This window comes from Peromyscus eremicus, chromosome 16_21 (assembly GCF_949786415.1).
Source record: "Peromyscus eremicus chromosome 16_21, PerEre_H2_v1, whole genome shotgun sequence".
Classification (NCBI taxonomy): domain Eukaryota; kingdom Metazoa; phylum Chordata; class Mammalia; order Rodentia; family Cricetidae; genus Peromyscus; species Peromyscus eremicus.
The window spans coordinates 64,638,136-64,651,002 of record NC_081432.1 but is presented as its reverse complement, the minus strand read 5'-3'; the positions used below and the strand labels follow the sequence as shown (position 1 = coordinate 64,651,002).

Here is a 12,867-nt window from a genome sequence, read left to right as displayed (position 1 = left end):
CTACAACTAAAACCATTTATGATCATAACCAGACTTCAGGTACACTACAAAACTGAATCATCTGGGAAGTAATTGTTCATATAACAAATACTCATTTGGTGCTCTCTCTTTGCCAAACACATTTATAACACAGATCCTAGAAAACCATGGAAGGTAAGAAAGCTAGTGTGAGAGGAGAATGGTAGAGGTAGGGGCTGATACCTACTAGCTGGTGGATCTTTAATGCACATGTCCAACTCTCTTTGAAGGTCTCCTTTATACCACAAAGCAGATTTTAAGTCATATACGTAGTTACGTGGTTTTTTGTATTAATGTGGCTTGGATATAAAATATTCTCCTCAAAAGCTTCATGTGTCTAGCTGGTGTATCCAGCCATTAAGAGGTAACTGGATCATGAGGGCTCTGACTTATTCAGTGTATTAACCACTCAGAGATGCCTAATTGGAAGATGATGAAAAGTAGGAAGTAACTCATCTTTGGAGATAACAAATTTTTAGGAGTTTCTTGCCTGTAGTTGGAGTTTATTAAAAGATAGATTTTCGCTGGGCGGTGGTGGCGCACGCCTTTAATCTCAGCACTCGGGAGGCAGAGCCAGGTGGATCTCTGTGAGTTAGAGGTCAGCCTGGGCTACAGAGTGAGTTCCAGGAAAGGCGCAAAGCTACACAGAGAAACGCTGTCTCGAAAACCAGAGAGAGAGAGAGAGAGAGAGAGAGAGAGAGAGAGAGAGAGAGAGAGAGAGAGAGAGATATTTTCGTATAGACTTTAAGTCCAAAGATAAGAAGTAAGGTAAAGTGGCACTTGGAAAGAAAGTTACACCTCAGAGTATGGATGGGGCTTCTCAAAAAAGAGTCCTGGTTTGTTGAAAGACATTGTGGTGCAGATTTAAGCAGGATGGTAAAGAGAAAAAGAGCCACTCTGGAAAAGAATGAGGCATGCCCAAGGGTAGAGCACGAGTTTGCAAAGGGAGAGCTGTAATTAAGAGTCTCAGCATTAGCCAGATATACTATGTTGGTGGCTCTCACATTACATCTCAAAAGCTTGTGTGAAACTTCCTTTCTACCCTGTCTGTGTTTGGCAGATGAGTTATATGTGGCTGCAGAGATGCATTGGATGGGATTATCATCTGATAAAGTAAAATCAGGAGCCGCTGGGGCTGTACAGGGGTTTCTGGTGAAATTCCTAGAAAATTACAGGTTTATCGTTAGGAGGACGAGAAAGCTGCTGAGCAAATGGTGTGAGTCCTTGCTGCTTAGCTGGCTGGAGGCATCAAGCAGGCTCTAGGGCAAAGGGCTTTTTTTCCTTCCTGTGTCCTAGTTCCCCCTTTCTGCCCTACCCCTCTTCCCTAAGTTGCTAAGTGGAGTATTCTATTTCAGCAAGAAAGTCGGGCTAACACATACTTCTTTTTAACAAGAATATCCAGGGGTAGACGTGTGTCTGCTTGGGCAGTTGCAACCTTAGAAACTGGCAGTGTTATCACATAGTGTGCCCTGTGGAGGGAAGGGATGATGGGACTCATTCTCAGTAAGCCACATTACTAGTCTGTGGTCACGTTAAGCCTGTACTTCTTTGCACAGATGATTTAGTGAACAGCCTTCTTCAACGTTAGACAAGTTGTTTTTATTCCAGTGGAATACGTGAAATAGCATTATCCTCCAAGTTAAATACTGTTTTCCTACTTCATCTGATTTTTCTCTTTTTCATCTCAAAGGACCAATGCCAGAGGTGCTCCCCTGAATATACATAAGGTCTCCAACAGCCTGATCAACTTTGGAAGAAAGTTGATTTCCCCAGCTTCGGCTCCAGGAAGTATGGGGGGTCCTGTACCTGGGAGCCACAGCAGCAGCTCTTTCTCGGCCGCCATCCCCACCAGAACCTCCGAAGAAGCTCCAAGGTATCATGTGCTGCAGCAGCAGCAGCAGCAGCAGCAGCAGCAGCAGCAGCAGCAGCAGCGACTGATGAAATCCGAAAGCATGCCGGTCCAGTTGAACAAAGGTAGGGGTAAATCCAGAGAACCTGAAGTGTAGCCTGTGAGAAAACAACATCCCAGAAGCAGAAATCCATGAACATTTAACTTTTGAAACTATGTTGTATGTGATCCTTTTTAACTTAGAGATTAGATATTGTATTCTTCTTGATTAAGTATATTTTATGAGGTATTTGACAACATATTATCACAGTGTGGTTTATGTTTTTGTCATATAGATGCCCATCTTATAATGATGGTATGAACTTTCTCAGCATAGAACTCATCAGTTGACTGTGTTCTCTGAGATGGGAATGTACCATAACCCGGGCTGTCCTAGTCCCAGCATCCGGCACCATGGCAGTGACTAGAGGAAAGCTGTGGTCTCTCATCTCATCCACCTGTTCCACTGCTAAGGAGTACAAACTGAAACTTTAGGGGGAAAGCTAAACAAAACCTTAAGCAGCCAAAGTAAGCATCCAAGTCCACGCACCACATGGGACAGCCATAGAATGGGTGGAAAAGCAGAGAAAACCGGGGCCTGTGGAGCCCACGTCCCTCATTTGGTGAGGAAGGCCCTGCCCTGAGTGCCCCTGCTGTTCTCTCTGGTTTCAGCTGTCCAATGCCTCCCTCCCGTGAGCACTCTGCCCACAGGGAACCGTGTACAGTCTTACTCAGAGCCTTCACCCTTCTTTTCCATGCTGGGCCCCTCTTTTCATAGCAGATTAGAAACAACTACACTTCTTTTTACTGGTGGAATCTTGACTGTACCCTGGAGCAGGAAATAGCAACACGATAACAAAAACTGCACAGAAGCATAGCAGTTTGTGACCATCCCGACTGAAACTTGACTCATATCGTAAAGGAATACCTATGTTAATAGCAGCGTTCAATACTTAGTGGTATCATTAACAAGAGTAATGTCAGCACAAACAAAGTTAACACTGTATACTTTGCTTAAGGATATCACATACAAAATTATTGTGAAGGTTTTACAAATTGGAATTTAAATTAGAGTTTAGCCCCTGGTGATGCCAGTTAATGGGCCATGGACATGTTCCACTCCATGGACATCTGAAGTCCTCCATTGCTGTCATCGTGTTATTTAGTTTTTATATTTCTTTGTCTATGTGAAATATTAAAGTTTATATGATTAGTATTTAATGTGGATTAGAGTATTCAGCCTACCTTCTATGAGAACATCTCATTTAAAATTACATTCCCCTCTTTTTAATGTAGAACTGTCACATATGATTTAAAGAAAAGGAGACATCAAATCATTAACATGTTGAAAATGTATTTTAATGCCAGGAGACATGCCCACTTCCAGAATGGAAATGAATGTTATTTTATATATCTCCTAATTGTACTGTTTATTGTTCTAAACAAATATGATTTCAATATTGCTTTGATAACAAGCTTTAGTCTGTTGTAATTCTAACTGACGGCAGGCAAATGAGTCAGAGGATCTCTTAATGCTTTAGCTTAAATGTTCTGAGAAACCAAGCCAAATGACGATAGAAATATAAAGTTGTATCTCAAAGGAAATGTCAAGCATTAATATCACAGAAGTGAGAAAGGAAGTGCCTGGAGATGGAACAATTGGTGAGAACTGATCTCCAGTTGTGAGGAGACAGCAGAGCTTCAAACATGCTGGAACCTGAGTGAGCAGTTGTCACTGACCCGGGCCTAAAGGAACTGCCCTTGTTGTTGTTTCTGGCTCGTTATTCTCATGTCAGCACCCACCCACCCCAAAAACTTGACTACATTGTATTTTAACAGCAAAAATCCCTGCTAGTGTTGCCAGTTATATAAAAGATTGAATGAAGTAAAGGGCCAAGAGAACCATTGACAGAGACAGAAAAGAGCAGTTTAACTTATGATCTTCCTCTATTCACCTTCTTGTAAATCTTAAAGAAACCCTGAAGCTCTGACTGTTTTCTCACCTCAAGCAGTAGTTCTGCACTGATGTTTAGGGAGTCTGCAAGCGCAGAAAACCTGTGGTGCTTTGGGTAACAAACGTATCATTAACTTGACATTGAAGAGTACTTCTCCAGCCTTGGCTCTTGATACTAGTTTCCGGCAGACACTGCTGCACTGTCCTCACTGACAACTCTTGAACACAGCAGCCTGTTTGGAGTCCCACACTATACAGAACCATCCACCTCATGCTCTGAAGAGAGATAGTGTGGCTGTTTGTAAAGATGAAAGCATTATGGCTTTATAGGTTAGTTATCTGAAATTGTAAAGGGAAGTTGTGTCTCCCAGATTTATGCACATGTAACTTAAAATGCATGGTGTAGTTTGTGTATCCACTGAACAAAAGGCGGCAGAGCTATTCCCTCATCTTCTTAGTACTATTTATCTTAAAATTAGTATTCATGTCTACATAGGCAACAAGAGATCTTTGAAAATCTTTATGGCAAAATGGGTAGCTGGTATAAACTTGAAAATGGTCAGAAATCAGGCCACCCTTTATCAGTCAATTTAGTTAACTATATTATGAAAACACAGATTGTGACCATTTCTACTTTAAGCACTTCTTTGGGATATATTCTTACTAACAAATTTTATTTTTTATAGGAGAACATTTGTATGTTCTTTTAGTTGATAAAAATTATGTGATGACACTATGTGATCATGCTACAAATCACCATGTATTAAGTGGCCAGAACATTGAGGGATGTTATTTAATTTAAAAGTCAATTTTTACTAACATACTGGTATACATATATTGATTAGTAAATTATATATAGTATATAGTATATTAATTAGTAATTTTTATATATTAGTAAATGTATATATAGTAGTAATATGTGTGTATGTGTGTATATATGTGTGTATGTGTGTATTGTAGAAAAGCTAAAGAAGCAAGCTTGTTAAGATTACACCTGGGAAATCTGGTACCTTTTAAAAGACTTGATTTCTTTTGCTTAGTATCCACCAAATAGCCTTCAGACACTGCTCTCTCCAGGGCATTACTGATTGGAAAGAAAGGAGTGAAAGTCCCACATCTGTGGGCCTCCACTCTTGGTGACTTCCCCTTTGTGCTCCTCGGCTTTCTGGCCAGGTTACTAAAGCCCGCTCTCCCTATCCCCGTTTCCTTTCTGTATTTACAACTGTTTCTTCTTTAGTTGAGCACTGCTTTATTACAAGCATTTACTCTACTTCCAGTTTGTAATGAAATATTCCCTATAAACGGACGTCAAGTTAAAGGTGTGTGGTTCCCAGATGATTTGTAAATACATGTGGTGAGTTTGGGTCACGTGAAGTTAGAGCTTGCTTAGGTCTTATGAATTTGCTTCAAAGTTCAGTTTAAAGTATTTCCTGATATAGGAAGAAATCAATTTCAAAAGAATGCCTGTTAATAAATTATGTGTAATTCATTTTAATAAGTCTTTTTAAAAAAGATATATAAAAATCACACTAATATTTATTACAACATAAAATCTACTCTAAAAAACCTTTTCATCATTGAGGTTTCCTGTCCCTAGTGTAGTAGAAGCCTGTATGCTTTTCCTTTGGTAAAAACACAGGAGAATCTCCATAGGAAACACCCTGTTAATGACATTTTTGACTTTAAAATATTTCATGTTTTTCAAGTTTCCACTGTATTTCCTGTTCTATATTTTTAGAAATTGATAAAATGATTACAACATTGAGTATGAAAGACAAAAGGTTCTCTGTTGTCCTTTTATGATATCTAATTATTTTCTCTTATAAAATCCAGGCGACATAGTTACAGGAAGCGGTGCTCAGCTTTCTGTTCCTGTCCAGGCTCTAACTGACCTCCAAGGTACAGTTGTCACAGCATGCTCACTCACTGGCTCGCTCTCTCTCTCTCTGTCTCTCTCTGTCTCTCTCTCTCTCTGTCTCTCTCTCTCTCTCTCTCTCTCTCTCTCTCTCTCTCTCTCTCTCTCTCTCTCATCTGTCTGTCTGTCTGTCTGTCTGTCTCGTTTGTTGGCATTTGCTACACTAGCACCAGACTACCTTTAGTGTCACAACCCTTTCCCAAACCCAAAGCTTTTTTTCTGGCCTTACCCTCAGTTCAGTGTCTAGGTCCACTACCATAGTTTGGCCACTGAGTGGCACTGTTGTGTAAAACAAAAGTTTCCTCTCAGGTCCTAGCTTGGTGGCATCAGGCTCTTGACTTTTTCTTTGCAAAATAAGATTCAGCCTATGTTTGAGGTCACTTTTGCCATGTGCTCTGTAGGATAGCTTGCACAGAAAGGATTTTCGTTATTGGATAGGTTCTCTGTGACAATATTTGACAAATTTGTCTTAAGATTTGTTTCTATGCTATGACTACCCATATGTTACCTAAAAAATTACAACCTGTTTTTTTACAAGGCTTTTTTTATGACCTGTTTTTGAAATAAGTACTGCCTTCATATTAAAACTTTTGTTGTACAATTTAACCAGTGCAGCCAGTCACCATAAATAGTGAGTGGTGGTTTGCAATCCGAGTGAACACTTTAATATTAGCCGTGTGTTGGGTTTAAGAAATACAAAAAGGTAATCCATTTTCAATACTTCCTGGGATTTTAAACATAAATGTCTAAGATTGATCCACTCATCTTTTACTTTGCACCTTTTTTTTTTTTTTTTTGGTTTTTCGAGACAGGGTTTCTCTGTGTAGCTTTGCGCCTTTCCTGGAACTTGCTTTGGAGACCAGGCTGGCCTTGAACTCACAGAGATCCGCCTGACTCTGCCTCCCGAGTGCTGGGATTAAAGGCATGCGCCACCACCGCCCGGCTACTTTGTACCTTTTTGGTGAAATAAAGAGAATATGTTACATGGAAATTTTGACTTAAAGATTCTTTCACCAAATTCAGCAAAAATGGGAATAATACAGTATTAATTAAAACCCATACTGTGTTTCAGTTACTTTAAAATATCTATATAATAAACAAATTCTATTCACATTAAAGTACTGTCCATCATTCTTTTTCTTTTACTGAGATTCTGTATTCAATGATATTTATTCAAGGTTATCCAACAAGTATTTGTTAAGTACCTGCTCTGTGCCAAGCTGGTTTTGTTGGTCCCATGGTTTCCCACCGTGTCACCAGCTTCTTGGATATTACTTTTGCTTTAGATGGCCAGTCAAGCTGACTCAATTGGGAACTAGCTCTTTTTCTGAATGTGTTCAGAATTCCCCTTGCCCCCACACTGATAGAAAGTGTGTCAATCTGATGTGAGGTTCCAGCCACCCAATGACACCTGGATTCTTAACCAGTGATGATGAACCTGGGGAGGGCAGGACAAGGAGAGGACCCTTGTGTCTCCTGAGCTAGATAAGTCGCTTGTGTTGACCTAGCATACTTCCTGAAGAATGTGAAAGGAAGACTTGACAATTTCTGTCTGTGCTGAACAGCAGTAAAGTAATAAAGAAAATGAAGAAACTAAGTGAATTTCCAACCCTCCATGACCATTAACTTCATACAGTAGTATAGTAGTTGTATGAGTTTTTAAAAGAAAACTAGGAATATAAATGGGTTTATGATTTAAGGCAATAAATGACTTTTAGAAAATTATTAGAAAGTGTTCTTTTATATTTTGCATTATAAATTACAATAAAAAGCACTTGCTACTGTGAAATTTGTGTTTTGAAGATTTAATTCCATATATTCCTTTTAATTGGTTTAGATTTTTCATTACCATAAATATCTTTTAAGTTTTTATTTCTGTATATATTTATGCCATGTATATTACCATATACATATATGTAACACCTAAAGAGGTACCATTACAGTACTTATTTTAAATTTAAAAGGAGAAAATCTCCCTGGCCAGGTAACCACTGTTCATAGTCTTAAAGTCAAACCAAAACACATGTGATATTCAGCAATTCCAGTTAATTAACAGTGTTAAATGCAGACATGGGAAAGGCCCTCCATTTCTTCTGCCAACCCTCCTGCCAGTCCATCTCCCCCAGAGTAGCCATCACTAGGCTTCCTATGGTTGCTTCTAGAGGAAAAACTGGGGAGGAAGGTGGGAGTCACAGTAATTTGTTAAGAGCTCACTTGTCAGTGGATGACTTCCCTTGAAGACCATCAAGAAGAAAGTGTTACAGAAATGTCCAAGTGCAGGTGGTAAGAAGGAGGAGGCCCAGTCAACTAGGGTAGAACACAAAAACATAAGAGGCAGCTCCTCTCGGGAGCAACAGAAGAGATGAGATTTTAAAACAAGATGCTCTGTCAACTACTCTAGCTGCTGTTGAGAGTGATGAGTGGTGGGCCCGAGGAAGACAAACAGTTCCACTGTGTGCAGAATAATTGTTATAAGACAAGCACATATCTTAGCTTGAAAATGTGATTTTATGGAATACTTGTTCCAAAACTAAGTGAGTGTCTTGGTTGAGTTTTTTGTTTGTTTGGCTGGTTGATTTGGCAGTGGGTGTCGGGGTGGGGGCGTTGTTTTTGTTTTGTTTTTATCAGCTTGACAAAAAAAGTTATGTGGGAAAAGGAACCTTTTTATGTGAGAAAATGCTTGCAACAGATTACCTGTAGGCAAGTTTGTAGTACATTTTCTTGATTGAAGATTGATGTAGGTAGGCCCAGCCCATGGTAGGGGCACAGCTGCCATCCCTGGGCAGTAGTCCTGAGTGGTATAAGAAAGCAGCTGAGCAAGCCAGTAAGCAGCATTCCTCCATGGCTTCTGCTTCGGTTCCTGCCTCCAGATTCCTAACTTGAGTTCCCATTCTGACTTCCATCAGTGATGGAATATGAGTTATAAGCTGAAATAAAGTCCTTCCTCCTCAAGTTGCTTTTGGTCATGATGTTTTATTACAGCAATAGAAACCCTAACTAAGACAGAAATTGGTACCAGGTCCGGTTATTGCTTTGACAAACTTAACCATGTTTTGGGGAGGATTTAAGAAGGACTGTAGAACTAGGCTGGAAAAGCCACAGAGTGCTCACAGCTTAATGAGCTGCTGTTGTGGAAACTTGAAAGGCGTTAGTAAGAGCAGTGCAGGCAGTAGAGGCCTAGCTTGTGATGTTTCAGAGGGAACAAAGACTCTTATCAGGGCCAATTGTGTGATTTTTTGAGTTAAGAATCCAGGATTCTGGCCCACTGGAGCTGAAGAATTGTTATGATTAAGAAGAGACCAGAACCACTAAATTGAAACAATTGCTTTGCTGGTACATTACTTGGTCATGGTGTTTTAGCATAACTAGTCACAAGGAAAATTGCAATAAACCAACGCTTCTATATTTAATTGTTCTGATATTCTAGACACCTTTTTTTTTCTTTTGTAAACTGTACCCAATTCAACAGTGCTCCCAGGGTCTTCTTCAAGTATAAGCTGCTTCCATTGACTCCCTGGAATTAAGACATATGTCTTTAATGAGCACAGATCAGCCTCTTGCCTTCTGTGTCACTCAGCTGCACAAGGCAGCAAGCTGTGCTAGGACAGGGAACGAATGCCTCCAGTGTTGTCCTGGCCACTGCATAAAGTCACACCAAGGCCAGATGCTCCTAGTGTGTCGCTTTCACTCCCCGTTTGGCTGTCCTTGCCACCACGGTCCCTGAATGTCCCTCGACCTTATTGCTTTTGTGTGTTTGTCTCCTACGTCTGGAGTCAGGTCTATGGTATTCAGCCTGTCTGCTTAAGAATATATTCTAGCTCCTGTTCATCTCAATGAGTTGTTGAGGAAAGAAACTCACAAAAATATATCCAAAAAACATATCAGCAACTTAAGATAAACTATTTCTTCATCCTCTGACCTTCCTTCCAAGGCATTTGCAAGCCAAGGCTCCTGAGAGATTCTTGACAAATAACTTCACTGACCTGGAGTCCAAGAGACACAGCCATTAGCTGTGTTTTTAATGCCTTTATGTGAAGTTAGAACAAAACACTTCTATGCAGACAAAGCCCACTCCGGAGGATCTAACTTGATGAGAAGAATGTAGCCTGGATTTCAGGGCACTCCAGCAGCATGCTTCCTGTCTAATGTAGTACACCTGGTCCATACAGCTGTGAAACCACCATGTAGCCTACGGGTCACAGACATGCTGAGAATACCTAGCCCTTGGCCGAGTGAGGACTGGGGATTTACTCAGCATGCCATGCCAGTGTGTCTGTTCTTTCTAAAAACCCTTGAGCCCAAGGCAAGACTGCTGGTGCAGAGACATTTCCAGAAGATCTTGGGAGGAAAGGCAATGCAGTGACGGCCTTCTTGAGGTCTAGATGTTGGCATTTCCAAGGTAACAAAAGTAGTGTCAAGCTAATTTGCATAGTTAAGGAGGAAGGTAATTTGTACAGAGTTTTTATGTGACATCCAGGATTCAGAAACTTAACTCTTCTAACACACACACACACACACACACACACACACACACACACACACACACGTCCTTGGGTCCTTGAGCTAATGAATTAAACTTCCTGGGCCTCAATCTTCTCTTCTATAAGCACCTCATTGAGTCATTAGGATTGGATGGAATCATATGTACCACAGTCAAGTTATATTCACAATGTCTGTACAATATGTTGTTCGTTTTTCTGACATCTTGTTACTTAGGTAAGCTAACTTGAGAAGTATGAGTGTAGGAAAGGTAGGAGGAAAATGCACACTACTCTTACATATTTAAACTCTAGAGTCAAAAGATTTCTTAGTTTTATTATCATTTAAACATGGAAACAGTGATTGATACAAAATGGGATAGCTTAATAAGATTTTGTTCTTCGATATTGTTGTAATTTTCTTTAAATGGAACAAAGTCCCAATAGATTATAATGAAATTTTACTTATATGCCACACATTTCTTCTGAATGGATTAAATATGCATGGTTATGTAATGCATACTGTGTGCCTTCTTTCTGAAAATATCCCAGGCAACTAACATTTTACAAAATATGATAGATATAACTGTTCACAACTCTTCCATTTTGAAAGAAAATGAGAAGCTATAATAATCCACAAATACTAACTTGTTCTAAGGGTAAAATAAAATTTAAATTATTCTATCTGGAATTTAGATTAACTAAGAATTTGAACTATAATGTCAAGTATTGAGAGACTAAAGAACATAAGTAGAGTTAATAATCAAAGGGGCAATAAAGACATTTCCCATAGCTAAAGAAGCTACTGGCATGGAGATTGAAAACAATTTAACAGGCAGGATGAAAATAAGACCTGTCCTTCCCTGGAAGCCCCTCAGAGAACTTGGAGGAACTTAGATGAGATGGAAACTGAAGGTTTCCAGAAAGGAACCGAAAAGGAGGTTTATTTATAAGATGACCGTCAAGTACCAACACAGTTCTCAGTGGTAAAACTAAGGAGCTGGGAATGTGTCGGGGGGTGTTGGTTATTTGTTTGTTTTTTTGTTTGTTTTTAAAGTTTTACAGGAAAATTGTTTGAATTAGGATCAGATGGGATGGTAAAGTAGACACTGACCCAGATAAGAATTCAGGTCTGCCAGCAGATCCACCTCCCTCTTGTTGACACAAAAGCACAGCTCACCTCAAAAGGGACAAGAGGGAGTTTATTCTGGAGCCAAATGTGAGTGAACATAGACTAAGCCGCCTCACATCCCATGCTCTGACATGCATACAGGTCCCCAGAATCTTTATAGTAACAGAACAAAGAAAGTCATAAATCAAGGTGCTTTTCGGCTGCATTGATGGGAACAGTAAGTAGGTAATTATGGCAAAGTGGAGAAATCTCAGTCAGTGGGCCTCAGATGCTGTCTGAGCTTAGACTTTTGGTTGGTAGAAACTGATTTTATTAAGTTAATACATCCCAAGAGGCTTTTGTCTGTTAGTCTAAGGATATTAAGTGTGATATAGAGGTGACCAAGGAATGGCTGTTTATGAGACTAAAGAAGCCTAAAATAAATTATAAGTATGCTCTGGACCTGCAACATTCCAACCCCTCCACATCATGAAGCACTAGTCAGTCAATCCACATTTGCCTTTGGCTTCCTTCCAGGAGTCTCAGTTGCTCTCCCCATTCCCAAGTACTTCTTTATTTTACACTTGCATACTCCACCACTTGGAAAGGGAAATAAATCTTCTAGATGATTTGAATAAATAAGGACATGAGGAGCAAAAATTATTGCATTTAGGAGTGGTAATGCTTCTTTTAAAATGTCAAATGCCAACCTGAAAGATCAAATGATACTTAGAAGAAATGTAATTATTAATAAGACAGTAAAGTAAGTTATTTATACATATATTTCAAAAAGGTGGGGAAAGGAGCATTTACATGAACCTAAAGAAAGTAAAGGGATAAATGGGGATAACAGTAAGGTTAACAATACAGAAATCAGATTATGTCAGTGAAAGCAAAACGTAGTTCTCTGAAAGCGTTGAATGAAGCAGGGCTGCAAAGATGGGTTTCCAGCACCCATGGGGAGCAACTCACAGCTGCCTGTAAGTCCAGCTTCAGGAGAGCCAACGTCTCTAGTTCCTAGGGTACCTTGACTGTGTGTACATACCGAGACAGGCAGACAGGCACACATAAATAATAAAAAATAAATCTTTGAAAACAGTGAAATAATTCTGTACTCAGTAATTGTGTTCAAGCATGAGTAAAAGAAGAGTCCTGGAACATGCAAAATGAGAATTGTAGAACTAAAGATAAAAAAGGTGAGTTTGCTTGGTTGTTTAATCGTAAGTTGAAAATTTGAACAAAGTTTTCTTCTGATGACAAAGAATTACCACAAATCTAGTGACTTAGCAATACAGGTATACTGTTTGGTGACTAAATCGTCAGAAATCTGGCGTAAGCCTCACTAGGATAAAACCCTGGTGTCAGGAGGCTCCGGGGAGAATCTGTCTGTCCCCTTCTGCATCTGCCACATTGGAAGTCCCATTCCCTTGCTTGCTCTCAACTACGGAGAGTGCCCTGTTTCCAGATCCTGGTCTAATTTCTTAGTATACAGCGTGCGTCGGC

At 39.8% G+C, this 12,867-nt stretch overlaps 1 protein-coding gene across 4 annotated transcripts in view; it reads left to right on the top strand.

Annotated features, from left to right (window-relative positions):
* Tbc1d5 (TBC1 domain family member 5) overlaps positions 1 to 12,867 on the top strand; it is a 454,960-nt gene that overhangs the window by 395,993 nt on the left and 46,100 nt on the right. For 3 of the 4 annotated variants that reach the window (XM_059244171.1, XM_059244170.1, XM_059244172.1), the window contains 2 exons: positions 1,709 to 1,992; positions 5,694 to 5,759. In XM_059244171.1, coding sequence (XP_059100154.1) covers positions 1,709 to 1,992; positions 5,694 to 5,759 — 350 coding nt within the window. The remainder of the gene's footprint in view (positions 1 to 1,708; positions 1,993 to 5,693; positions 5,760 to 12,867) is intronic. The other variant, XM_059244173.1, reaches the window with a different exon arrangement.